The 27548-nt window shown below is 43.6% G+C and overlaps 1 protein-coding gene and 1 long non-coding RNA gene across 2 annotated transcripts; one reads left to right on the forward strand and one right to left on the reverse strand.

Annotated features, from left to right (window-relative positions):
- Positions 1–2676: 2676 nt before the first annotated feature.
- Positions 2677–19785, forward strand: LOC141569275 (uncharacterized). The gene is made up of 3 exons (XR_012492777.2): positions 2677–3257; positions 17670–17888; positions 19247–19785. It is a non-coding gene; the product is annotated as an uncharacterized LOC141569275 (long non-coding RNA).
- Positions 19786–19899: 114 nt separating this feature from the next.
- LOC109448508 (hydroxycarboxylic acid receptor 2-like) lies at positions 19900–22013 on the reverse strand. The gene has a single exon (XM_019733893.3). The coding sequence runs from the start codon at positions 21894–21896 to the stop codon at positions 20802–20804; it is 1095 nt and encodes a 364-aa protein (XP_019589452.1). The 5' UTR covers positions 21897–22013; the 3' UTR covers positions 19900–20801.
- Positions 22014–27548: the final 5535 nt, after the last annotated feature.

Consider the following 27548-nt stretch of genomic DNA (forward strand, 5'->3'; position numbering starts at 1 on the left):
GAAGTGAAATTCACGTGACAACATGAACCATTTTTAAAGTGGACAATTCAGTGTCATTTAGTACATTCACAATGTTTGCAGCCACCACTTCTATCTAGTTCCAAAACATTCATCACCCCCAAAGGAGACCCAATACTCACCAAACAGTTCCTGCCCGTTCCGTCCTCCCTGATCCCTGGGTAACCATTAATATGCCTTCTGTCTCTAAGGATTTGCCTAGTCTGGACATTTTATTTAATTGGAATCATACAATTTAGGTGGGCCTTTTCTGTGGCTTTTTTCACTTAGCCTCATATTTTCGAGGTTCGTCCGCACTGTAGGAAGCATCAATACTTCATTCTTTTTTATAATATTTCATTGTATAGATCCATCATATTTTGTTTACTCATTCTTCTGTCAATGGACATGTGTGTTGTCTCCACCTTTTGGCTACTGTCAATAGCGCTTCTATGAACATGCCTGTACGTGCATTTGCTTGAGAAACCAATTTTTGGTTCTTTGGGGCATATACCTAGGAAGGGAATTGCTGGGAAATTTTCTGAAAGGCATCCCTAAGCAGACTTCCTCTCACATCTTCCTGGTTAGAATTGTTGTCACATCTCCATGCCTACAGCAGTGTCTTGTTGAGGAGAATGAAACCACCATGATTGGCTTAAAGTAATCAAGATTCACACCCTGTTGTTGGGTTGGAAGCCAGTCACTTCCGAAGGACACAGTCACTTGGAGGAGGGCCATTTTCAGAAGGTGATGACCGTGACATAGGTAGGCAAGTTCTCCACCAACCATCCCTCTCAATATTATTAGAGCAATGTGTATTCTATTTAAGGTCATGAACTTATCTGTACTAGCTGCCATACAGCCTTTCCTTTGGGGATTGTGTAGTCTGCAAACATCTGTCTTAATGAAGAAGTGTGGGAACGACAGGCATGAGAAACAGCATGACAAACATCAAGGCTATGTGAAGTGGGACCTCTTAAAACGTTAGAAGGAAGACTCTCATGGATCTAAGGTGTGCGTTCCCTGTAGCCACCTTGAAAAAACACTGGGATTGTGTTACAAAGAATGCCCATTTATTTCATTGTCTTCTAGATTCTGGTTTGTGGATCTATCACCAAGTCATATGAAAGTCATTTATTCTTCTAGTCCATAAATATTTATTGTGTGCCCACTATGTGTCAGGCACTGTGCAAGGCCCTGGGGAAGTCATGATAAACCAGAGACTCTTAGTTCCTGTCCTCGTGGAGATTTCAGTGTGGAGGAGATGGAGGTTAAATAAACAGTTATAAATAATTAGCATTGTGATAAATGCTATAAAGAAAAAAAATGCAGGTGCTACAAAAGTGTAGAAGAGAAGGAGTATTCTGATTGGACCCTCCATGAAAATAGGTAATAAATTCTAACCACAGACAAATTGAAAAGCCTCAGCAGTTCCTTGTAATGTTAGAGTAATGGTTACATTAGGAAATGTCTGTGAAGTCCCTCAGTGAGCCAGCAAGGCCAAGTGCAGGCTCGTGGACACCACTTAGAGCCTAACGGGGACTAGTTTGTTTTCAAATTAACATTCACAATAAAAACAATACTAAGTTTGAAGACTAATGATTGTTTTAGACCCATAAAGGCTTGTTTTAGACCCATAAAGGCCAGAGCAGGGAAGTTTTTAAAAATCAAACCGTGATCCCTTCTGTCACTCTGTGCTGCTGGAAGAGAAGTCCATGGCTCAAATACCATGTCACGTCACCATTCTGGCTTTAGTTGACGAGACCAGCTGTTGGTGGCCACGCCCAGGGAAGTCATCCAGAGGCTGAAAGCGTGTGAGGTGGCATGGTGCATAAGCTTTGCTCAAAAGGGCACTCTATACTGGGAGACTCATTTCCTCGTGCTGCCATAACAGATTACCACATACTTCGTGGCTTCAAACCACAGAAATGTGTTCTCTCACAGTTCTGAAGGCCCGAAACCTGAAATCAAGGTGTTGGCAGGGCCAGACTCCTTCCAACGACTATAAGGGAAAATCCTTTCTTGCCTCTTCCAGCTTCTGGTGGCTCCGGGTGTTTCTTGGCTTATAATTGCATCACTGAAATCTCTCTCTGTGTCTTCACACAGTTTGTCCTCTCCATGTGTCTTATAAGGACACTTATCATGGGACTTGGGGTCCATCCTCATAATCCAGGATGATCTCATCTTGGGATCCGAAATGTCATTACATCTGCAGAGGCCCTTTTTCCAAATAGGTCACATACACACATAAGGTTCCTCAGGTTAGGCCATGGGGATTACCTTTTGGGTGTCACCATTCAACCCACTACAACTGGACAGTGACTATTAGACACAATCATATCCCCTGCCCATTATGGATGATGCTGGACAGTGACAACCATCCATTAGGGTCCTCTGTGGACGTTTGAACAAAAGACATGCAGGAAGAAGATACCTCCACTGGAGTTGTGCAAAAGCCAAGAGACCCAGAAAGAAGACAATTGGCAGAGACTATGAGTAAAAGCCATGAAGTAGGGAGACAGCAAGTCAGCAGTCAGAGCAACAACCAAGCGAAGCCACATCATGAGAATAGTGACAATGCTAGAGCTTCTCTTCCCGGGCATACCCTTTTCATCAATGTAAGGCAAAACGTCTCTCTCTCTTTTTTTGTTTTGTTTGTTAGTTTGTTTGTTTCTTTCCATTGTAACATCTTGGAATGTGTCTAACAATAGATGGTGTTTTAATAATTGCTTTTGGCGAGGCAGCAGTGACTGACATTGCCTGCAGGTAGGTGAACACCAAGAGCATTGGAACCAAAAGGCACAGAATGAGAGTCAATGGCTTGGGGAAACAGTAGAGCAATCTCTTCTTTCGTGAGAACCCAAGGAGAGGGGGTGAGGCAGGGTGAGGGCAGACATGTTCGGCCACATTCCATAGGAGGAGTCAAGGAGGCGCCCCTGCGTGATTCCTGAGCCTGTGTAAGAACCCAGTGCCAGTGACTTTAAGTCTTTTAGGAAATGCTGCATCACCAGCATTTTTGAGGCACAGAGGATGATCATGAAACACACAGACCTCAATGTGAGAGTGTTGAAAAGTGATCATAAGCGTCAGACTGTAAACGTGAAGACGTTCTAGGATTACCGTAATTAACTGATTTCAGTTACATTTTTCTCTTTAGGATGCACGAGAGTGATACAGGAAATTAAGAAACCAATGCCTGAAACCAAAAGTAGCAAACGAAATTTTGAAGTGATGAGAAAGAAGTATGCCGTAGTTTCATTGTGAGTATTACTTTCCTTTCTTCGTGGCCCATAAAAAAATGGGCCTTTTACACCTTCTAACAGATGGCTTTTTTGTATTTGATTTAAGACGGTTTGTTCCAGTTCTCTAAGAGGCCCGACAGTTTCCAGAGCTTTCTCGCTTTTCTGGAATTGCTTATAGAAGTTGCGTTACCTCAGGTAACCTGAATGTGCACTTGATTTTTTGTAACTCAGAAGATCCCAAGTGATACAGAGTCAGACAGATGTTGATGAGAAGCAGTGATTAAGCTCAGAGCATTGTAGGCTGTGCAAGAACAAACCCCAAATCCTGGATTAGAAAAGACAAGGGGGGTTGCTTACCTCAGGGACCAACAAGATCCCTCACTATTTAAAAAGGAGGAGGGGGTGGATTATTTAGGTATTTGCTTGAAGGGTGATGATCTGTAATGTGTTGAGATACAGGCTAGTCTTTCCCTCAGTGTTTCTCGACCTTTTTTCCCATTACAGCACCTCCCCAAATTGCCCTTTTAGACCTGTTTTTCCTAATTGTCCCCTCCATGATTTTTTTTTCTTACTGCGATAAAATATGCATACCAAAAAATTCACTATTTTAACTATTTCTGTCTCTGTGGATTTGCCTGTCCTGGACATTTCCTATAAATGGAATCATACAGTTTGTGGCCTTTTGTGTCTGGCTTCTTTGTCTCAGCATCATGTTTTCAGCGTTCATCCATATTGTAACGTGTGTCAGAATTTCATTTTATTTTTTTTTTATGGCTGAATCATATTCCATTGTACGGATAGACCACTTTCGTTTATGGACATTTAGGTTGTTTTCTATTTTGGCTTTTGTGAATAGTGCCTCTGTGAACATTTGTGTTCAAGGTTTTGTTTGAACACCCATTTCAATTCTTTTGGATATATGCATAGGAGCAGAATTGCTGGGTCCTGGGGTAACTCGATGTTTCACTTACTGAGGAACTGCCAAACTGCCTGTCACAGCAGTGGCATTTTACATTCCCACCAGCCACGTATGAGGGTTCTGATTTCTCCACATCCTCTCCAACACCTCCCCCCGCATGAAATGTCAGTACATTGACAAAACACGCACATGTATTGCGTGTTTGTGTATGTACCATGGACCTTTGGCGGGCAGACCTGGTATCTAATAGATACATTTGCAGGAGTACAGACTCAGAAGCCTGCAGGAATTTAGAAAAAGACTGCCAGCTCACCAAAACATCAACCAGCCCTTTGAGCCAGGTATCAAACCTAATGGACTTTATTTTATTGAAATGTGTATAGAGTGGATGTAGCATAATTCATTCAGTCGTTCCCTTTTTCCTTTGGATGTGCATTCATTCACTCTGTGACTAGTTCTCTGCCACCAAAAAAAACAAAAACAAAAACCACTCCAATAAACAACCTTGTCCTTAAGTATTGGTGTTTTTATTTCTTTGGGACAGATTCCCAGGAGTGGGATTAATGGGTCAAAGGGTATGTTTAGTTTCAATTTGAACAGATGTTGCCCGATTGCTTTCCCCAATGGCTGCAAACCTTCACATGGATGAGAATGCCCTTTCCTCTGTATTCCTGCCTGCATTTCATTTTATCGCGCGTTTTCCTGTGTGTCCATCTGATGGATACAGACTGACGTCTCATTGCTTCTTTCATTTCATTTTTCTGGCCACGGTTGAATTTGAGGGTATTTTCCAACGTTTGTTGGCCATCTGGTTTTGCTCCTCTATTTATAGTCTGAGTCCATTTCTGTATGGGCTGTTTGTCTTGTTCAGGTCAGTTTGTAAAAGCTCTTTATATAGTGTCCATTGGCCTTTGGCTTAATCGCTCAGAAGTGATTAAGAACATTGACTCGGGCCGCCTGCCAAGGGTCACCTCAGAGCTGGGCCCCTGACTGGCCATGTGGCCTCAGCAGGTTCTGTAACCTGGTTATGCCTCAATTTACTCATCTGTAAAGTAGTGATCATCATCATCTTTGCCCCCCCCCCCCTTCATAGCATTGTTCTAGACATAAATGTGTTAATACCTGTAAAGTAAGTAAAATGGTGCCAATAGCCACTGGTGACTATTATTTAGATTACAAATATATTTCCAGCTCCACCATTTCAGTTGGCTTTATTTATGGTATCCTTTGTCATACAAAATGTTTTAATGTTTACATAGTCAAATACATCCATCTTTTCTTTCAGAACTTCCGAGTTCCCAGGCTTGGTTAAGCAATCTCCCGGTTTCCTTTGCGATGCTGATAATCAGAGGCGTATAACTAACCGTTCCTACCCTGAAGGGCACTGGTCTCCTGGCTCTTTGATCCCTTTCCTCTTCTTCTCTCTCACCCCAATAAGATGAGACCTTTACAGCACTTTCACTTCCCCCCTCTTTTCCTTCCCTCCCACGTGTTCCCTGCTGAAACCCAGGAAACACTTTTACTCCCCACCCGACTCGCCAATCACTGAGGTTTGCATGGGATAATCTAGTGTTTAGATTATTTTAGAGGACATCTGTTAGGTTTCAAAAGTCCTCTGTTACACAAGTCCCTATCTTGATCCATTTAGATGTAAAATGTCACAGGCTACGTTCTTAGTACCGTTTTTCTCTCTCTTTCTTCTCCCCCCTTCTTGAGTTTTCTTTTCGGGTTCAGTTGTGGTTTGGTTAGTCTTTTCTCAAGCAGTCTCCTCAGATGGAACACTGGAAATTCTCTTCTCTGAATTCTTGGGTATCCTAGACTATATTCCTTTTGCCTCAATAGATGAAAAATATTTTGGAAACTGGATAGAGGACTCTTGGGTTTCAGTCCTTCCTCTCTCTTACCTGCCAGTACTATTCCACTGTCATCTTTCAGAAGCAGAGATGTAAAACCTGGTTCCAGTCTGATTGCTTTTCCTTTTTCTGCTTTCCGCTGACACAAGATATTTTTCTTTGTCTTGAAGGTTCAGGAATTTTACCAGAATACCATGTTTCCCCAAAAATAAGACCTAGCTGGACAATCAGCTCTGATGTGTCTTTTGGAGAAAAAATTAACATAAGACCCGGTCTTATTTTACTATTATTTACTATATATAATATAATATAATATAATAAACATAATATAATACCAGGTATAATATGATATAATATAATATAATATAATACTATGTTATATAATATATTATAACATATTATATAAGACCTGGTCTTATATTAATTTTTGCTCCAAAAAACGCATTAGAACTGATTGTCCGGTAAGGTCTTATTTTCGGGGAAACACGGTATGACCACATATCAATCTTATCTCATCAGACCAATCTGGAACCCGGGGAGCTCTTTTAATCTGCAGTCTCAGGTCGTTAGTAATTTCAAGGAACTTCCTTCTACTTGTGTATCTGCTGCACCGTCTCATTTTAGAATTCCTCTTATGTGTATTCATTCTTCATGAGCTGTCCTCCAACTCTTCTTGTCTTTCCCCACAGATTTCTATTTCTTTACAATTTTGTTCTTTGTTTCTTATTTGCGTCTCAGTAGAGACTCTACTCTCCTTTAACTTATAAACTGAGTTTTTTAAGTTCTAAAAGATCACGTGTCTTAGCTCTAAAAAGTCCTTTGTACACCATACTTGGATTTCCTCCTGTGCTCGTTTATGACTGTTTTAATGGGTTGTTATTCCTCTTGGTCAGTTCACTGGGGGTCAAGGTTAGTCCTTGAACTTTCATACCTTGTGGAAGCTACAAACCAACCTCTACCCCCATGGGCTTGTGATATAGGGCGAGCTGCGTTTACTCACAACACTTCTGACACCAACTGTGGGGGGGGGGTCTTTTGTTTTTGGTTTTTCCCACACCACTAATCCTCCAACTCCAACACCAGCTGTGCGTCCTATAGTTCAGTTTAATTCTGACATAAACTACCCAGAGTTAGCACAGAGCCCACAGGTGAAGGGCTCAGTCCCCCAAGACACCCCCGCCCCCCACCACCCAACACACATCACATGCCTGTTGCAAGTCCCAGGTTGCCAACTGTACTTCTGACCAACTGCTATAAATCAGGGGCTTCCATGGTCCCCTCTTCATGTCTGAGAATTTGCTAGAATGGCTCACAGAACTCAGGAACATGCTTTATTTACTCTTACTAGTTTATTATAAAGGATAAAATGAACAGCCAGATGAAGAGGTACATAGGCGAGGTCTGGGAGGGTCCCCAGCACAGAAGCTTCTTTCCTGGGGTAGTGAACGCCACTGTTTCGGGGTTTTAATGGAGATTTCATTACTTAAGCATGATTAATGAAATCATTGGTAGTTGGTGATTTAACTCCATCTCCAGCCCCTCTCCCCTCCTTGGAGGTCGGGGGGTGGGGGCTGAAAGTTCCGTAATCACGCTTTGGTCTTTCTGGCAATCGGCCCCATCCTGAAGTTACATGGGGGCTTTCAGCCTTCTTGGTGGTTTTGGATTTCTTAGCATCAATGTCAACCTGATTTAGAACCAGGCAGCCTTGATTAAGTTAGTAAACCTCTGTGCCTCAGTTTCCAATTTAAAAAATGCTAAAATGAGGCCCACCGCATAGGCTTAAAGGGACCTAATTGTAAAGTACATTTTAATACAAAAATAAAGTGACCTGGTGAGTTTACGGATATTAAAGTATCTCATAAACTGCATTAGTACAGTTCAAATAGTAGATAATTGAATTTTCTGGAAAAAAATGCATCATACAGATATATTACTACATGTATTATGTATGAGCAGCTTCATGATAGTACCTTAAAGATAATGAAATTCTTTTTTTTTTTTAATTTTATATTGGGGAATAGCGCGTTTCTCCAGGGCACATCAGCTCCAAGTAGTCGTCCTTCAATCTAGTGGTGGAGGGCGCAGCTCAGCTCCAAGTCTAGTCGCCGTTTTCAATCTTAGTTGCAGGGGGCACAGCCCACCGTAATATGCAGGAATTGAACCGGCAACCCTGTTGTTAAGAGATCGCGCTCTAACCCACTGAGCCAGCCGGCCGCCCTGGTAATGAAATTCTTAATAGGTTTAAGTAAGTTCCTTGAATTTACAGGCCACCAAATCACTTTCGAGTTTCATAGAAAAGAGTGTGTTTACACTCAAGTGTCTAGATCATGAAGCTTATGGAAAAAGTTGTGATCAAACTTGGGGTGTGTGTGAGGTGATACCCACTAGTTAAGGCCCCGCTGGGTTTTGGCTCTTCACTAGGTAGCTGGAGAGATGAAAATGGTGATGATGCTGTCTGCTCTGCCAACAGCATCATGGTCCCATTCTGATATGTCCTAAGGGAGATGAGCCACTCAGCTTGGTGTGTGGGAAGTCAAGAAGATCCAGGATGCTGAGGCCAAGGTGACCTTCCCCCAGGGGATTCCACAGACCTTCCCAGAACCCACTGTCTTCTGCTTGCTTTACTTATCTGTTGCTACGTAAAAAATTAACCCAAATGTGGTGGCTTAAAGCAACAGTAATCACTTATTGTCACTGACAGTTCCTATGAACCAGGAATTCAGACAGGCATAGCTGTCTCTGCCACCCTGTGTCTGGGCTCCAAGTGGAAGGACCCAAAGAGTGGGGTTGCAGTCATCTGGGAGAAGGCCCCTCCTCCTCACACACATCTGACTGTTGGGTCCACAGAATTTGTAAGGCCTGGTGCACAGTGAAAATGCAGGGCCCTTGTTTAAAATGTATTAAAAATTGACTAGGGTCAGGATGGAGTATTTTTCAGTAGTGATGAAGATATTCTAATATGAGATTGTGGTAATGATTGCACAATGCCGTGAATATGCTGAAAACCACTGGATTGTCCACTTTGTGTACTGCCTAGGTCACACGCTCGGAAAGATGGCATTGCTGGCTGTGGGTGCCGGCTGCCAGCCCAGGGTCCAGTCGGCAGTATCAGTTGGAGTGGCCTCTCCATGCGGCCAGGACCTCCTCCCAATATGGTGGGCCAAAGCAGAGAGAAAGCTTGGGTGGGCAGAGAGAGAGAAGCTGTATCCTTTTAATGCCTAGCTTTAGAAGGCACATAGCCTCACTCCACCACATTCCCTTTCTTAAAAGGAAGTCAATAAATCTGGCCCAATTTCAAGCTAGGAAAATGAGACTCCATCCTTTGAAAGGAGGTAAGTCAAAGAATTTGTGGACATATTTTAAGCCACCACACTGGTCTTCATATGTAGGGCAAGTTTTGTGGTCTCCTATTCAGCACATATGAGATCTGACAATTAAGTTCGCGAATTTGTTGCAACAATGTCACTAACCTTTTTTGATATCAGAGGGATTATTCATTATGAATTTGTACCAACTGGACAAACAGGTCACCAAGTTTACTATGTGGAAGTGCTGAAAAGGCTGCATGAACAAGTTAGACAACCTGAACTTTTCGCCAACAATTCATGGCTCTTGCATCACGACAATGCACCAGTTCACATGACACTGTCTATGAGAGAGTTTTAGCCAGTAAACAAATAACTGTATTGGAACACCCGCCCTACTCACCTGATCTGGCCCCCAGTGACTTCTTTCTTTATCCGAAGGTAAAGGAAATATTGAAAGGAAGACATTTTGATGACATTCAAGACGTCAAGGGTCATACGATGACAGCTCTGATGGCCATTCCAGAAAGAGTTCCAAAATTGCTTTGAGGGATGGACTAGGCACTGGTGTCAGTGCGTAGCTTCCCAAGGGGAGTACTTTGAAGGTGACCGTAGTGACATTCAGCAATGAGGTATGGAGCACTTTTTCTAGGATGAGTTCGCGTACTTAATTGCCCAACCTCATTTTAAGCCACCACACTGGTCTTCATATGTAGGCTAAGTTTTGTGGCCTCCTGTTCAGCACATAGATAGGAGAGAAAGCCCCACATGAGTTTTCCTGCCAAGTTGTAAACAGAACCAAGGCTTCATTTATACCTGTTGGACCCAACGTTGGAGGAACAAGCAGCCTAAAAATAGGTCGGGAAGGAAACCTGTTTAAGGTTTTTTTTCCCCTCTAAATCCGCCCCCCACCCCAATTTTTCTAACCCTCTTATGGCGTTTCTTCATTTAAAAAAATATATCATGACCATAGAGGCATAAAGTAGACTGGAGTTTGCCAGTGGCTGGGGCAGTACTCTAGGGGATGAACTGCTAATGGATATGGATTTTTTTTGGAGGGTGATGAGAAAGTTCTGGAATTAGATAGTGGCGATGGTTGCAGAAGCTGGTGAATACTTACATACTGAAAACAGCTGAATTGTACACATTAAAAGGGTTAATTTATTGTTTCTTGGCCTTTTGGCTAAGACCAAGTGTATCTGGTTTTTGTAGTAGTTGTCCTTGGCTGAATTGTGGTTAGGGCTTGATGGTGGAGTCCTTGGGGAGATGCATGGTTTTCTCGAAAAATCGCTAGGGTGGCTGGGAATCCAGTCTGTGTCTGGAGCCAACCCCTGACCAAGGAAACCTCGGCCCTACACCAGACACCTTTCTGTGGCTGCCAGAATCAGTGGGACCATCTCTCTTGGGTGGTCTCTCAGGCCAATTGGGTAGTTCTCCCAGATCCCATTTTTATTTCACCTTGTCAGTAATAAAAGACTGATCACTGGGCAGTCAGAACGCGAGGGGAAGTGTTGGCTTAACCCGAGGTGGGAAAGACATGAAGGGCATTGGTGAAAGTTCACATTTGTGTTAGGCCTATCCTGTTCTCCTCAGGACTTCTAGGCATGTATCTGAAGGAAAGTTTCCTGAATGGAAGAGTGTATAGCACAAGACATCCAGTAAAATAAGTGCCCCCCCCAAAAAAAAAATAAAAAAAAAATGAAGGGGCAGCCTGTTAGTTCAGTTAGAGTGCGATGCTCAGAACACCAGGGTTGCTGGTTCAATCCCCACATGGGCCACTGTGAGCTGCGCCCTCCACAACTAGATTGAAACAATGACCTGACTTGGAGCTGATGGGTCCTGGAAGAACACACTTAAATAAATTAAAGTTTTTTAAAAAATGAATTTCATAGTATGTGAATTATAGCTCATGAAAAAAATATATCAGAAGCTTCAAAAGCTGGAAGGATCCTAGGCCTCTTTCGTTCTTTATGTCCCTGGAACCCCGCCAATGAGAAAAGCTGAAATTTTCTCCCAGGAATGTCTGATTCCAAAGTCCATTCTCTTTTGCCTCTGCCATACCATGTTGGCACCATGTAGCCTGGCAGTGAAGGGCCATGATGAGTTTGACCTTTATTCTGTTGATAACTGAAGGTTTTTGAGGTAGGAAAAAAGGCACAAGTCAATTTTTGTTTTAGAAACATAATTCTTAAGAGCTTCATGGGAATATTTTTTTGTTAGACATAATAACAGTAGGTGAAAATATGAAGGAAGTATTTTTTTCCTGAATTGACTGTAATAATTTTAGGCGTTTTGTTAAAATATGTATATATATATATATATATATATATATATATATATATAATTTTTTTTTTAAATCATGACTGAAATATCAACCTCTATGGGAACTCTAGAGAGCAGCATAATTTTTTTCCCCTCTCATTCAGTTTTTTTTTATAATAGTGTTTTAATGAATTTTGAAATTGGCTTCCATCATTAAACAAATGGTAGGTGGGGAGAGAGAAGAAGCAGTTGGACAATGTTTGCCTATGAAAAGTCAACCTGCCCTTTGTGTTATTCTTTTCCTTTTTCTAAAGTTGAATTTCTCTGCTGTGCAGCACAGCAGGCTTGATGTGAAACTCTATTCAGATGTATAGGTGATAAGCGGTTTTAAATAAACATGGCATTCCACCCAAGCTCTAAAACCACTGGCTGGCTGAGGCATATAAGGAAGATGGTCAGACACTGCCTGAGCCTTCTAGGGCTGCTGGACGAAAGTATCACAGACTGAAATTCAGTCTCTCACGGTTCTGGAGGCCAGAAGTCCAAGACCAAGGTGTAAGCAGGGTTGGTTTCCCCTGAGGCCTCTCTCCCAGCTTTGTTGTATCATCACATGGTCATCCTTCTGTGTGTGTCTGTGTCTTAATCTCCTCTTCTTAAAAAGACACCCACCTTAAAAACGTATTTTAACTTAATTACCTCTTCAAAGGCTTTATCTCCAAATACAGTCACTGTTCTGAGGTGCTAGGATCTCAGCATAGGAATTTGGGGGGGGGGGGGGGACACAATTCAGCCCATAACAGACACCCTGGCTCCATGTCTTGCTCCAAGGGGTAGTAAAAGTGAGGGAAACATTTATAAGAGGATGACCCCGTCTAGAGATTGCCAGAAATCACAGCAAACACTGGTTCGTACCTGATATCCCATCCTGACTCCGTCCTCAGACCACTGTCTCTGGGGCAGGGGTCTTGTCTGATCCAGGAGAGGGTTGGAGACAGAGGAGAGCAGGTGATGGGCGGGAGGACAAGTTAGAGACAAGGGACAATTACTCTACGGATTCTGTTTTGCAAGAGTTTTTTTTGTTTTTAAAATTAGGTGAAATTCACATAATGTAAAATTAACCATTTTAAAGTGAACAATTTAGTACATTCACAATACTGTACAACCACCACTCTGTCTAGTTCCATTCATCACCCCAAAAGGAAACTCCACACCCACAGCTGTCACTCCTCATTCCCCACCCCCCAGCCTCTGGCAGCCACCAATCTACCTTCTGTCTCTATGGATTTACCTGCTCTGGACATTTCATACACATGGAATCAGCTAATATGTGGCCTTTTGTGCCTGGTTTCTTTCATTTAGTGTAATGTTTTCCATGATCATTTTGTAAGAGTTTTTTTGTGGGACTTTTTGTTGTTGTTACCTTTGATCAGTTTCCCAAGTCGCTGGTCATAAAATCTTTAAAACATAAAGGTAAGTCACGTCTGTGGGTATTTGGGGAGATGATGCAAAAGAGAATGGAGGAGAAGCTGAATCTGGAGAGATGGGGTCCCAAACAGAGAAGGTGGTAGTTTCTGTCCCCCAGTTCTGTCCTGTGACTGTGTGTGCGTCTGTGTAAACGCCCTCGTGCTCATAAAGAACAAAACCATAAAACACGCATGTTCGTACCACTCATCTTTAACCAGTTAACAGTTGGTCATGTTTACTTAGGGACATTTTAATTTTTTTATCTTTTTATTTTGACTGAATTATAGACCCACAAATATGCAAAAACAATACAGTGAGGTCCCAGCTTCACCCAACGGTGGCGTCTTACTTACCTGCAGTAGATTATCAAAGCCAGAAAGTCGACACTTGCACAGTAAAATTACCTGGATTTCACCACTTTTTCCATGTCTTCTTTTTCCTTTTTTCTTCTTCCTTTCTTTCTTCCCTTCCTCTCCTCCCCACTCCTTCTTGTCCTTGTATGTCCGTTATAATTCTACGACACTTTAGTACATATATAGACTTGTATAAACACCACCGCATTCAAGGTACAGGTGGTTCTCACCCTAAAGAAACCCCTTCACGCTATCCCACACCTACCCCCCCCATAACTCCTAATGACCATCCATCTATTCTATTCTTCTTTATAATTCTGTCACTTCAAGAATGTTCCATAAATGGCATCACACGGTGTATAACTTTTCAAGATTGGCCTTTTCTCCCCATTCATCATAACGCCCTTGGGACCCATCCAGGTTGTTTGTTGTGTGCTTCGTGGTCTGCTCCTTTTTGCTGAGGAGCGTCCTACGGCAGGGACACACCACATCCTGCGGAACCATTCACCCGTTTGCAGGTCCTTCTTTTCAAATGAAGTAAAAGCATTGCAGATACAGTTGAGGTCTCCCTTCCACCTAACATCCCTCCCTCCCTCCCTCTCCAGAAGTAATGGGGATTCTGCAGTTACTGTGCATCCTTCTCATCTGTGACTTTTGTTTTATTACATGGTGATGCTTCCCCAAACTGTATGTTATCTTGTTTGTTTGTTTTTAACAGTTTTATTATTTATTTATTTATTTATTTTTACATTAAAGTTTATTGGAATGACAAGTGTTAGTAAAGTTACATAGATTGTTATCTCATTCAAACACATAAGTGTTATCAAATTGCATGTATCTTTTGGCAACTTGCTTTTTGCTCTAGGTATTATGCTCAAGGTTCAGTCCTGTTGATATAAGTTCACTCTTCTTCGTATATACAGAAGGTGCCAAAAAAATGTATACACATTTTAAGAAAGGAAAAAAACTGTATTAAAATTGTAATACTCGATATATACTGATAACAAAAGATGAGTACAAGTCATGTGTATACCTTTTTTTGGCCCCCCCGGTAGTATTCTGTGGGGTGCCTGTATCGCTATGTATCTATCCTAGGGGTCACTTAGAATGTTTTCCGTTTTTCACTATTACGAACAGTGTTGCAATGAACATCCCAATCCTGCTTCCTTGTGAGATGGTAGCTTCTTTAGAAAGACAAGATAGACTCCCAAGAAGAATCTTCTACCAGGAAGAAAGGGGTCAGTCAACAGTTAGCTTAGAAGGGTAACGTATTTAGAGAGTGTCCTCTAGGTACAGGGCGCAATGCCAACACCCTAAGTACTTGGTCTCAGCCAGGACCAGGGAGGCGTCTGAGGGCCTAGTGGTTGGGCAGCCTGGAAAGCTCCAGAAATATTGACCACCAAATGAGTCAGGGTAGTCACCTTACTTTTTTTCCATTCACGTTGCTCATCTCTCACTTTGCATGTTTTCAGAACTTTAGGGGCAAAAACGCTGGAGTCAGATTGCCTGCTTTTGTTCCCTTTGGTCCATTACTTACAGATTGTATGACCTGGGCCAATTATTCAGACTCTGGGCCTCAGTTCCTTATCTGTGAAATGGACATAGCACCTTTCAAAACCCTATGAAGTTATTGAAAGAATGAAGTGAAATCATCTACGTAAAACATTTAGTTAGCACAGTGGCTGACAGAGAGCACAGAGCAAATCTTAGATCTAGAAATTGACGGGTATCAAATGATGATGGTGAGTGTGGCATCTCTTGATTGGGGGGGTCTATCTTTGGGCCATATTACTTTACCAAAACCAAAAACGGACCATCGATGCCATTTTTCTACTAAAGCATCGTATCGTATCCCAAAGGAGGGGTATTTTGTGAGCATGCTGAAGAGAAATCCACTGTTTTTCAACCTGATGACATCGTAGGTCAGTTTGTTTTCTTCTTTCAGTGACATTGGGAATGTTATGTCCTGTTCCCAATACCTATTGGTGGTTGTAGATCCCTCTCTGGGTGTGGCCAGGGCACCTGGTATATCAATATTCAGAGCCTCGAAGCGCTTGCCTTTCATCTGATAGGGCCGCAGTGGGTTGGGGATTACCCGTCAGGCCTGATGTTGGTAATGCCGCACGCAAACCCCTTCTCCCAGAAGAGACAGAGGGTGCCCAGAGAAAATCCAGCACTGGTTGCAAAATAGTCGTGTTTCATTCGTCGTAAAAGACACAAAACTTAATGAACAGAACTTCATGGCCAGATACTCACCACAGCTAAGCCTGCTGAACAGTATTTCTTCCCACTGAGTTTATTAAACAATATAAAAAAAAATCAAAGACATTCATTCTCCAGAAGGCCTTCGGAGAGGCTCTAGGACTCATCTCTTCAGCTCTCTACCTGAATGGGTTTGGGGCAGTGTGAGCTGAATTGCTTCCTGAAGGTTGACTAATTACCTCTCTCTTCTCTTGGGACCACAGTTTTACTACATGGCAGAAATTTTGGAAACAAGAGAATTGAGATGGACTCTGCTAAAAGCCCAGACTTCCATGCTGTTTCAATGAGTGAAAAACACAAGGTGATCTGAAATGTTATCTGAGGAACACCTGGCAGACAGCATGTTTTTACACAAACAACAGTTTAAAAATACGCTTTACCCAGCTGCTGTGTGACTGTGGTCTTCATGATCATTTTAGAAGGGGTGGTTTGACATCAATTAGATTCTCTCATGTGGGAATCTGCCCTGAGACACACAAGTAATGTGTTGAGTCACGTTCATGGTTAAGACCTGGGATGAGGGGCCATGAGCTCGTCCCCTGCAGCTGCCCCAGCCTGGTTTAATTCTCTCTTCATTTCTGTGAGGTACACCACCATCTTTCCAGTATCATGCCTCTCTTTATATTTTTAATTTTTTGCTTAAGCTAATTTGAACTTGGCTTCAGTTGTTTGCATCCATTAAGACCTTGAGTTAAACAATGATAAGAAGGCATCTTCTCATTACAATGAGGGGGGAAAATTTTTTTCCTTCTCAGGAAGTTTGCCAGTAACAGAAGCAGCCTCAACCATCATAAAGAATTTCATCAAAATTTCAGTTCCAATTTGAAAAAGTCATGATTTGAACAAAAAGATGGGGGAACAAAAAGATGGCCCGTTTTATAGGCAAATGGTCAATTTCCAGTACTTAGTGACTTCCAGGACCTGGTGACACCAAATGCCACCACAGCCCAAGGTATTGCAGAAAAACAATTCTTCAGCTAAATTCTGATCACAGAAACAAAGTGGGGGGAAGAAAGGGGTCCGCTGGGTCTCATGGACCATCTGTCAAGGCAGCTGCTTGCCGTGAGCAGGAAGGCCAACAGATCAGCAGATCAGACTCGGGAAGTATTTTGAAAATTAAACCCAAAGTCACGTTGAGGACTCAAATACTAGGTGCGGTTATAGCCCCTCACTTCAAGCAAGGCATTGTGGGGTGAATAGGCTAATAAATGTGAAAAGGTAAGGGAGTTCATAAAATCAGAAACAAGCACGATTTTGTGCCCCCAATTTTAAGGTTCTAGACCTAGGGGGTCATCTCTTGAAGCCTGGAAGATATTGTTTGCGGGCGGCTAGAAGGAAGCCCTACTTTTTACTCTGTAGGGAGTAAACTCATGGAATGCACAACCCCGAGAGCTGGTCCTCTCCAAAATAAGAGGAAGTAGTGGAAAATAGATGCATACATGTAAGAGCCCCTTCCAATATACAGACACATAGATATACATACATACACTTGCGTGCACGCACAGACACACACACACACACACACACACACACACACACACGGCACTGAGTAGAACACGCCATTGGTTTAGCCCTGAGTAACATGACTTGCTCCCGTTTTAAATTAATGTTGGTGTTTCCCTGCACAGGGAAACAAGTGTTTAGGAGACTACTCTCTGCATAAGTATCATTGAGGATCAAGGAAGATGGCAGTACTCTTATATTATAGGCATATAATTGAAGGTGATTTAATTTTTAAAACAATATACCTTTACAAATAACTACAATAGTAACACAGTTCACCACTGACAATTTAAAAATAAGAAGTCTAGAAAGGAAAAGGAAAATCACCTGTAATACCACCACCCAGGTAGCACCCACGTCACAGCCTTGGTTTGTGTTCCACGCATATACACACAGATGCACAGGTTTTAAAAGAGAATTGAGATCATATTCTGTTTCAAAACTATTTTTTCATTTAATATGATGTGATCTATTTTTTTCTCGTGTCTTTCATTATTTTTGCACAACAGGTTCTTTACCTCATCACGTAGCAGACCCCACACGCATTGTACCGAACCACGCTGGCCTCTCCTCTGTTCCTCATTGCAGTGAGTTGAACTGGTGTGAAAAGGTACTTCTCACGAAGTTCACGGTAGTGAGGAGAACTGGACATGGAAAGGCAGGTCCACCTGCCAGGATCTCAGAATGTGACCTTATTTGGAGCAAGGGTCTTTGCAGATGTAATTAAGGTAAGGATCTCAAGGTAAGACCATGCTGGATGAGGGTGGACCCTAAATCCAGTGGCAAGTGTCCTTGCTTATAGGAGACAGAAAAGGAGATGACAGACCCTGGAGCAATGATGCATCTTCCAGCCACGAATTGTCAACAGCCACCAGAAGCTGGGGGAGAGGCATAGGACGGATCCCTCATTGTAACTGTGATAGTAAATCTTCTATTTTGAGATTTGGACCTCTGGTAGAATTCGATTTAACAAGTGTAATTTAACTTGAGACTTTTTGAAAGCTTTTTTTCTTCCTTTTCTTTGCCATCTTTCCACTACACCTTAATGACTCTGTTTACTATACTTTTACTGTGCATCCCAGTTTCAATGGCTCTATATACTTCAGCCTTGCAGGCCTGTCCTAGGGATTTGGGAGAGGTTTTTGCATGTATATGGGATTAACTCCTGGCTCAACTTAAATTTACATAACATATGCAAAGGTTGATAACCAACCCCAACAGACAAAGCTGAACTCAATAGAAGATCCCAAAACAGGCTGAAGCAATTTACATCCTGGTTGGAAAATATAAGACTTCATATGAAACAAAAACTTTGAAGCAATAGTCTCCAGCAGACTCTATCCAGCCAACCTTCCTCTTACTTTAATAAATCTTCCTTCTGTGTCTCTACGTGCCTAATGAATGCTTTCACCATCCACGAGCGAGCAGCCATGACACATCAGAGCCTCCAGAAGGAACCAACCCTCCTAACATCTTGCTTTGGACCTCTGGCCTCCAGAACTGAGAGAGACTATATTTTTGCTATTTTAAGCTGCCAAGTCTGTGGTACTTTGTCAAGGCTGCCCTAATTAACGAATAGGCCCACACACACCAAACTCACCTCAGGGCCTTTGCACGTACCATTCCCTCTGCCTAGGACGCCCTGCCCCTGGATTTTCACGTTGTTTGCTCTGTCTAGTCATTCATGGCTTAGCTCAAGGTCACTTCCTCATAGAGACCTTCCTCGATATCCCAGCCCCACTCCCTTTTTAGCCTGTCTCCCTACTTTGCTGTCTTCCGGATACTCATAGCTACCCCAAGTTCCCTTTCCAGGCTTGGGCACCTTGTCCGTTGTTCTAGTTCCACCAACCACCCCCAGAGCAGCGTCCAGCACCTAGTTGGTGCTTAATTCACAAAAGCTGATGGAATGCTTGAACAAATGAATGAATGTGAGTCGCTGGTTCTGAATAGATTGGAATTTCACAGCCGGGCTCCCTGCTGACTCAATGCATCAGAGACTGGGGAATCCCTACTTTCCTCTGAGCTCATCCCTGCCTCCCCTTCCTTTTAAGTTGGTGATCTCTGCTTTTTCACTTTCTACCTCTAGGAATTGATTGGAGAACCAGATAAGCAAAGTCCTCTGAAAACATGTAAGAAATTCAGAACTGTCCTACCTTCCTTCATTGACTGCCATTCAACTGGGACTGGGAGTCTGAATATCTACATTTTTCATCTGCATCTAAGTCAGAATGTCAAAGCAAGCCTCATCTTGCTCAAGAGTCAAGGAGTGACAGAAGCTGGAAATGAAAGCATAACAGAAACTTGGACCGATCACAGACTCAAACCAGTACATCTCCTTTCCATCCTGGAGCGGGGAACTGAAACTATTCCATAGGAAGTTCTTTCTTCCCCCCTCTATGCAAAAATCCCAGTCTGACCTGATTCCTTTTTAAATATACAAATAGTAATAGCAATATTCACCGAACTCTACATAAAATGGAAAGTGCTCTTGTAATCCTGTCTGGAACTACTCTTCTGAATTAAATGTGTTTTATTTGTCCCGTCCTGGTCCCAATGCATATGGAGTTTTTACTTAACTGTCTTGTGTGGCAGCTCAGCGTCCGCGTCGTTTCTTACTTGACAGTAGACGGCATTTGTCTACCAGGACACAGTTCACAACCCATAAAGGTCCCTGCTTAAGTAAGAAGTCCCTTTCTGTGAACCATCACCCAGACACACGCAACACCAGACTGTGTGTCTCATATCAAAGTTTATTGAAGTGGTAGATTTTTTTATTAAGTACAGAAACACGGGCAAATGAAGCGGGAGGAAGCCTCTTCCTTAACCACTGGGCAGCATGTCCCTTTTAATGATAAAAACAAACACAGATGGGAAGCAGCTCTTTTCCCTGAAGCCTTTTTAGCTGTTCAACTGTCAAATTAGTGTCAACAAGAGAGAAATGGATTAGTTGCAGGTTAGGGCACAAATGCCATTTCCTTTCCCTTAGCAACACTGCTTGTTTGGCTCAGTACCTCTCGGGACTGATTCCCTTTTTACCAGCACTGGAAACTCGGCCACTCATCAAAGGTCATGAGTCTCTTTGTCTAGTCCGTTCCTGCTAACGCTTGGCTAAAAAGATGAATCGATCCCACGGAACCCAGGTGATCTACTGGCTGGTATAACGATGCCAGGGCTCCCTCCCATTAACGATAACTCCCCTCCAGTCACTTAGCTCTGCTTTTCCCAGCGGGAGCCGCGAACAGGCTCGGCATGGCCCCGGGAGCTGAGAACCATCCGAGGCTCAGGCAGGTGAAGGAAAGAGGCCCATGAGTCACACAGGTACCGGTGGATAGCCCTGGCTCCAGCTCCGCTTGGCAGAAACGTGGACGGTTTTGCCATCTTCAGTTCTGCAAGTGTCTGAGATGGAATGGAAGTTTCAGATGCATAGAAACTTTATCCTCCATTCCTCCAAGATGTCTGTGTGACAATCTGCAACCAAGCGGCCCACTCTGCTGCACCGCTTCTCTAAATCAGATTCTCTGAATCTGGAAGTCCCAGGAAACCTCAGGCCGAGTCTAGTGATACTACTGTGTGCTCCAGCCCAACTGTTTCTCCAGAGATCCTGGTTTTTGGTGACAATCTCCCTTCTTGGCGTGATGGTTTTAACGAGAGGCTGGAGTCAAATACGAGGGGCTCCATGGCTCACTGGGGTTGGCCATTAAAGCCCCTGGCACACTCCTGCTCACAGTCAGATCCCCCGTGAGCTCCACGCTTGTGCTCCGGTTATTCTCTAGCCCCTCCGGCGTCTTCTTCTTCTGGAGGCAGCGGTGGATCAAGGTGGAGAAGAAGTTGGGGAAAGATGGGCTGGAGAAGTAATACACCAGAGGGTCCAGCATGCTGTTCATATAGGTGAAGCTGAGGGTGATGAAAAACGCCAGGTCGACCGAGCGATAAATGTCACAGTTCTTCGTCCCCATAGTGTGCAGGAGCCAGAAAATCCGCATGCGCACAGCCACACTGGGCAGGAAGCATATGACGAAGACCACGGCCACCACCATGATGAAGTTGATGGCCTTCTTGATCTTCGCATGCCTGTCCATCTGTCGCTGCCGCAGGCTCCAGACGATCCTGACCGTGCAGAACAGGATGATAGCCAGGGGCAGGAAGAACTCCAGGAGGAACATGGCATCGTGCCACCTGAAGGTATGACAGATGCTAAAGCTGCTGCACAGATTGGCATCGCGGTTCCGGATCATCATCTTGTTGTACAGGAGGTGGACGGTCAGGCCGATGGTGAGGGCCCACAGGAGGCAGGAGACGATGACCGCCGTTCGGTTGGAGATCTTGTTCAGAGCGTGGTGCGGGTGGACCACCCGGAAATACCTGTCCACGGCCACCACGGTGAGGAAGATGATGCTGCCTTGGCGATTCATGGCCAGCATGAAGAGCATCAGCCGGCAAGGGATGTCCCCGAACTTCCAGTCCCACTTTCTCACATAGTTGTCCGTCAGGAACGGCAGGCAGATGATCAGGAGAAAGTCAGCCACGGTCAAGTTGAACAGGAAAATCCGGCTGGATTTCCAGGACTTGAGGTGGAAGCAGAAAATCCAAAGGGCAAAGCCATTGCCCAGAAGCCCTAACACGAACTCCAGCACCAACACCGGTGGCAGGACGTTGGCGATGAATTGGTCCCGGAACACACAGCAGTTCTTGTTGTGGATCTCCAGAAAGTGAGTCTGCGGGTGGTACGGGTTCATGAGTGGATCGCGTGGGGCCCCGGGAGCGCCTCACCTAGTGAATGCTCAAGGAAAGAGGTGTGTGTCTGTGTGGCGAACGTGTGGCTCAGTGTCCGCCTTTATGTCATGTCAGGGTGTTGAAACAGATGACTGAATGGTTACCAGGAAACTACGAAATCGCAAAAAAAAAAAAAAAAAGAAGCCAGCAAGGCTCTTATGCAACCTGCTGTTTGCATAAACAAGTAATAAAAATCCCCTGGCCAGACAGGAACCCGCAAAATTCTCTAAAGGTAAAGGATAAGTTTAGGCAAGCCGACTGTCATGTGTGAATTACTGAAAAGTGGAGGGCATCCCACGTATGCAGAGTACTTCATGTTGGAAAATTAATTCATCGTCATGCGGTTGGCTTACATAGTGAGCAAAACAGCAGATGCAATAAATAATAACTTACTGTGCTAAACAGCATGGTTTTCCAGAAATATTAAGAATGAGTAGGAAATATTAGCGTGCATCTGATTTAGGAAACAGCAAGCATGTTATTTCTTTTGGAAAGGCCGAGAGATAGTAATTGTCTATTTTATGAGGAGAGTGCGTTACATTTGTTCCCATGCCATCTTCTCTGTACAAATGTGGCTTGCTTTTCCACACCAGAACTGCAATTAATCTCTAGTGAGCGAAAGAAACAAAAAAAGTAACTTGAGAGCAGCATAAAATTTCATAAGATGCCCGAAAACTTGAACCTAGTTTGCATTGCCAGTGGTATGTTACAATAAGTTGGGGGTTTTGTTTGTTTGTGTTAAATGTTGATATGTTTCCATGCTCTAGTGACTTATGTTTAAGTACGTGATTTTAAAAAAATTAATAAGCTTTATTTTTAGAGCAGTTTTAGATTTACAGTCAAATTGAGCAGAAAGTGCAGAGATTTTCTGTACACCCCCTGTTTCTCTTCCCACAGACTCCCCCACTTAGTATGTGATATTTTAAAAGCCCCATTTTTGGAAAATTAAACTCAGAGGAGAGGACCTCAGAGGACTTCGGACTCTGCCTCCCAGCAGGTCACCATTTCACGCATCGTTTCTTTGCTTTCCAGGATAATTGGGTGTAATCCTACAGAACAGTTCTACCCTGTGATATTTGAGTCTATTGAATTCATGCTTTTGCTAGAGGTTTCCGAATTGTGTTGCTTCTACTTTGAGTTAGAAATAGGAAATTTGTTTCTTCAGTTGCACACCCAGGTTTGCTACTAGAGGTTTGTAAACTCTTGACAGTAGATTAGTCAGGATGATCGAATATTCGACTGCCCTGGGAACCAGACATACTTGATGATGAAGGCAATGTTGGCAGCTACGTCCCAGGGAGCTTCCTGTGTGTCAGACCCCACACTCAGTGCTTTAACGACGGTATCTTGTTTTACCCTGACTGTGGTCCGTGAGGTAGGGACTGGGAGTGACTCAGATTTCCAAATGAGGAAAGTGAAGCTCAGAGAGGTTGGTCATATACGGAAGGCGACAGAGCTAATAAGAGCAGAGCTTGCGAGTGGATCTGGCGCTGGTTTCAAAGTCTGTCGCTGACCATCACACACACTATCTCTTAGGATGTGATTGCCTCGTCTATAAGGCCGCCCTGGATTGAGGTCACATTACGTGGGTGTCTTAAGGCTCTAGTGAAATGACTGGTATCTGTTTTGGGTCCTTGCTGCTCAGGAATATCATGTTTCCTTCTGGGATGAATGTAGACTTTCCAGTGATCTTTATAAAGTAATCCTAAGGGTCTGTTAACTAAAAGTCAGAAAAACCATTATTAACGAGAGTTCTTTCTGGGAGCTAACATTGGCCAGGGACCCTCCCTTTCTAAATTTTACAATATTTGGTTTCTTTTTTAAACAATAGTCCTGGATAACATTAGAAAAGCAGAACAATGAATATTGTTACATTTGAAAAAAGAGAAAAACTGGAGAGGATGGTAGCTTGTTCTGGATCCGTGAAGACTTTTAACCCCTCAACTTCCCCAAGTGTAAACTGAGGACTTAGATGACCCTCAGACTTCCTTCCAGCTCTTCCCTTCTATGAGTGTGATTCTAAACCAAAGTTCACGTATGCTCAGGCAGAGTATAAATTCTGGCTCCTCCCCCAACACACACAGCCTGCCCCTGGATTCTGGTGCCTGCTACGGGATTTCCCTTCTTCCCGCTGCACCGTGGGCGTATTTTGTCTTATGTGTGTCCCTTATTTATGTATGTATTTATTTTTCTTACTAGTGCATGAGTTGCACAGAAACTTGTTACTTGTTATGAGTCATTTCAATGGCTAAGGCAGTGAGCTGAGGCAGTGATTCCACTGAGTTTTGTGGAAACTCCACTTAAAATCTCTGACTTCCGCAATAAACTTGACCCTCCATGCCCCTTCAAGCCATAGTTTCTCAGTCTAGTCGTGTAGGACGCAGCTCCCTGGCCCATGCTGGTACTATGAGCCTTGCGCCCCCCCGGGCTGAGGCAATCGGTCACAGGTCGGCCCACAGCAGCTCACGGCAGCTCTTGCCGGCTGCCGGTCACTCACGCTGGCTGCCGGCCGCTCCTGGCAGCAGCACTCAGCAGCCCGCAGCAGCTCACACCGACGTCCGGCTGCTCACGGCAGCCCAGCTCCAGGGAGAGCCAATGTTCACAATCTTAGCTGTAGAGGGTGCAGCTCACTGGCCAATGTGGGAATCGAACCGGAGACCTCAGCATTAGGAGCATGGCTCTCCAACCACCTGAGCCACCAGGCCGGCCCTATGTATCTTATTACTGCTTGAAATGTGTGCCACTGAACTGGATGGAACCATTTTTTTTTTTTTTTAGTTAAAAATAATAGTAGCTACCATATATCAACAGTTTGTTCTGTGCCAGGTACTGTGTTATGTAACCTCATTAATTCTCACAAAAACCCTGTGAGTGATGTGCTGATATGATCACCATCCCCATGTTACAGACCAGCAAACCAAGGCTTATGGAGGTTAAGTGATTCACTGTTTGTATTTGAATTCTCATTCTTTGCTCTCAAGGGTCTACGGGTTGGCTGGGCTCAGCTGAGTGGCTCTCATTTGGGGTCGCTCAGATGGCAGCTAGATTCAAGCAGGACGCCTGGGTTTTTCTCCCTCTCCATATAGTCTTGTGTCTCTCTATGTGGCATCTCTATGTGGCATCTCCACACAGCCTCTTCACACGTTCTTTCCACAGAGTAGGCTAGACGTCGTATAAGGCTACTGACTCAGGGCTTCCAACTCACACAAGCAGACCTTCTTAACAATGCCTGGGCTCAGAAATTCCAGAACATCGCCTCCACTGCATTCTGTTGGTTAAAGCAAGTCACAGAGCCAGTCCACACTCCACTGAGAGGGGCCCCTAAGGTTGGGAGGACCGGAAGCAGAGTTCATTGGGGACATTGTAGGAGACTTGCCCCTGCAGATGGCAAATGACATTGAGTTGGGACATGTGGCTAGTGGGAAATAAGAGACCTCTGGACTTATAATGAAGATGGTGAAGTACGAGGAAGCTGGTGGTACTGACTGGCAGGGGCATATGAAAAGAAAGAAGAAGGGTATTTCAGGGTTTTGAAACGTAGTGTTGAATTTAATGTTAAAAACCTAAGGGGAAACCAGAATAACCAAATAACCTTGAAAAAGAAGAACAAAGTTACAAAACTCACACTTCCCGATTTAAAAACTTACTGCAAAGCTACTATAATAAGACAGTGTGGTCCTGGCATAGGGTGGACTATAGAACAATACGGCAGAACTGAGAGTCCAGAAATAACCCCCGCACTTACAGTCAGCTGGCATTTAAAAGGGTGCTAAGACAAATCAATGGGGACGCAGAGTCTTTTTCATAAATGCTGCTGGGACAACCAGAGGGGCACGTGCAAAAGAATGAGGTTGGGCCCCTTCCTTGCACTGTACATAAAAATGAACTCAAAATAAATCATGGACAGACTTAAATGGAAGATGTGAAATTCAGGTGTGAGAGTAAGAGTAAGTCAGTCTTCATGACCTCGGCTTAGGCAAAGCCTTCGTAGGCACAACACCAGACACGCACACAGCAACAAAAATTGTCACTTAACAGGAGTAGTTTTTTGTTTGTCTTTTGTTTACAAAAACAAGGAAAAATGCTTATTAAACAAGCAAGACAAATAAGAGCCTGTTGGCAGGAGTGCGGAAGAAGGCTTTTCATCCATTGTTGCTGGGAGTCTAAGTTGGTTCAGCCTTGTTGCTGGGCAACGTGGCGGTGCCTATAATGATTATAACATGAGCTAATACAAGATAATAATAAGAGCTAATAGAAATAGTGCTTGCTGTGTGATGGGCACTGTTGTAGGTGCCTTATGCATCTAAACTCAGTATCACAACCACCCTTTGGGGCAGGCACTACTCTTGTCCTCATTTTACAGACAAGGAAAGTAAAGCATTGAGAGATTCTGGAACGTGGCTGAGGTCGCCCAGCTAGTAAGTAAAGGAGAAAGGATTTGAGCCCAGATAGTCTGGCTCCAGGGCTGTGTTCTCAGCCACTGTGCGCGCCACCTCACCCACGATGCCTGTCCTTTGACCCAACAATTCATGTCTAAGAATCTAGCTTCCCAAAACTCTGCCACACGTGTCCGAAGATATATCACTCAGAATATTCACCATAGCTTGGTGGCAATAGAGGAAAATTGGAAATAATTCACATCCGTTAAAAAGCCGTTAGTAAATAAACTATATGGGGTTTGTTTATACAATGATATATAGTTAAAAACAATGAACTTGATCTCTGCTGATGTAGGCAGCTATTCATGATAAGAAATACCTTGCAAAACTATGTATGTCAGTCTTTACTGTATATACATGTATGTGATATCTTGCTTTAGCCAGACATCACAAAGACGCATCATCTGTGTGCAGGTGTGTCTATACCCCAAATGTTACGTCGTCACTTCTAGGAAATGAGATTAAGAGGAGTGAAAGGAAAACGTTTACTTCTTACTTTATAGATTTGTGTGTTCTTTGAATTTTGAACAAAAACATACATGTGCCTTCTGTAATAATAGAAGTTTAATTCTTTTTTTAAAAAGAAGGGAATCTGAAAGGCTAGTTACCAATCTTCTGTCCAGAAGGGTTGAGAACAGACCCTTTTCTCCCCAGATCTCATGGCTTGTCGTCTGACCAGGTTGGTGCAGCCCTGCCTGGCCTTTTCATTCCTGTCTCATCGATTTCCTGCAGTTCCCACTCCGCTGTCACCTCTCTCCTCTCTAACTGGGACACCTTTCCCCACTGAGTCATCTAGTTGCCTCCTGTCCGTCCTTCACAGCTAAATTCAGGAGTTATTTCCTCTGAAAAGCCTCCTCCCACCCCCAACCCAGGATTAAGGGCCCCTGGGTTCTCCTGCAAAACTCTTTGTTGACCACTCGCAAAGCAGTTACCCTGAATGGTAATTTTATTTTTTCCTCGGCCTCTGCAATAGGGTGGCCAGGGGATATGTTTTTCATTGTTTCTCCGCTGTGTCCATTACAGAGCTGGTGCCTAATCAATGTTCCTTGAAAGAAGGAGTGAATGAATGAATGAATCTTCACAAGGAATAAAATATTGACCCCCTTCCCACTCCCACTGTTCATCACAGGTGGCTAAATCCAGATGAGGCCCATGTGTGAGGCCACGGGTTTACTC

Source organism: Rhinolophus sinicus, chromosome 9 (assembly GCF_057876585.1).
Source record: "Rhinolophus sinicus isolate RSI-liver-muscle chromosome 9, RSI-T2T, whole genome shotgun sequence".
In the NCBI taxonomy this organism is placed as follows: domain Eukaryota; kingdom Metazoa; phylum Chordata; class Mammalia; order Chiroptera; family Rhinolophidae; genus Rhinolophus; species Rhinolophus sinicus.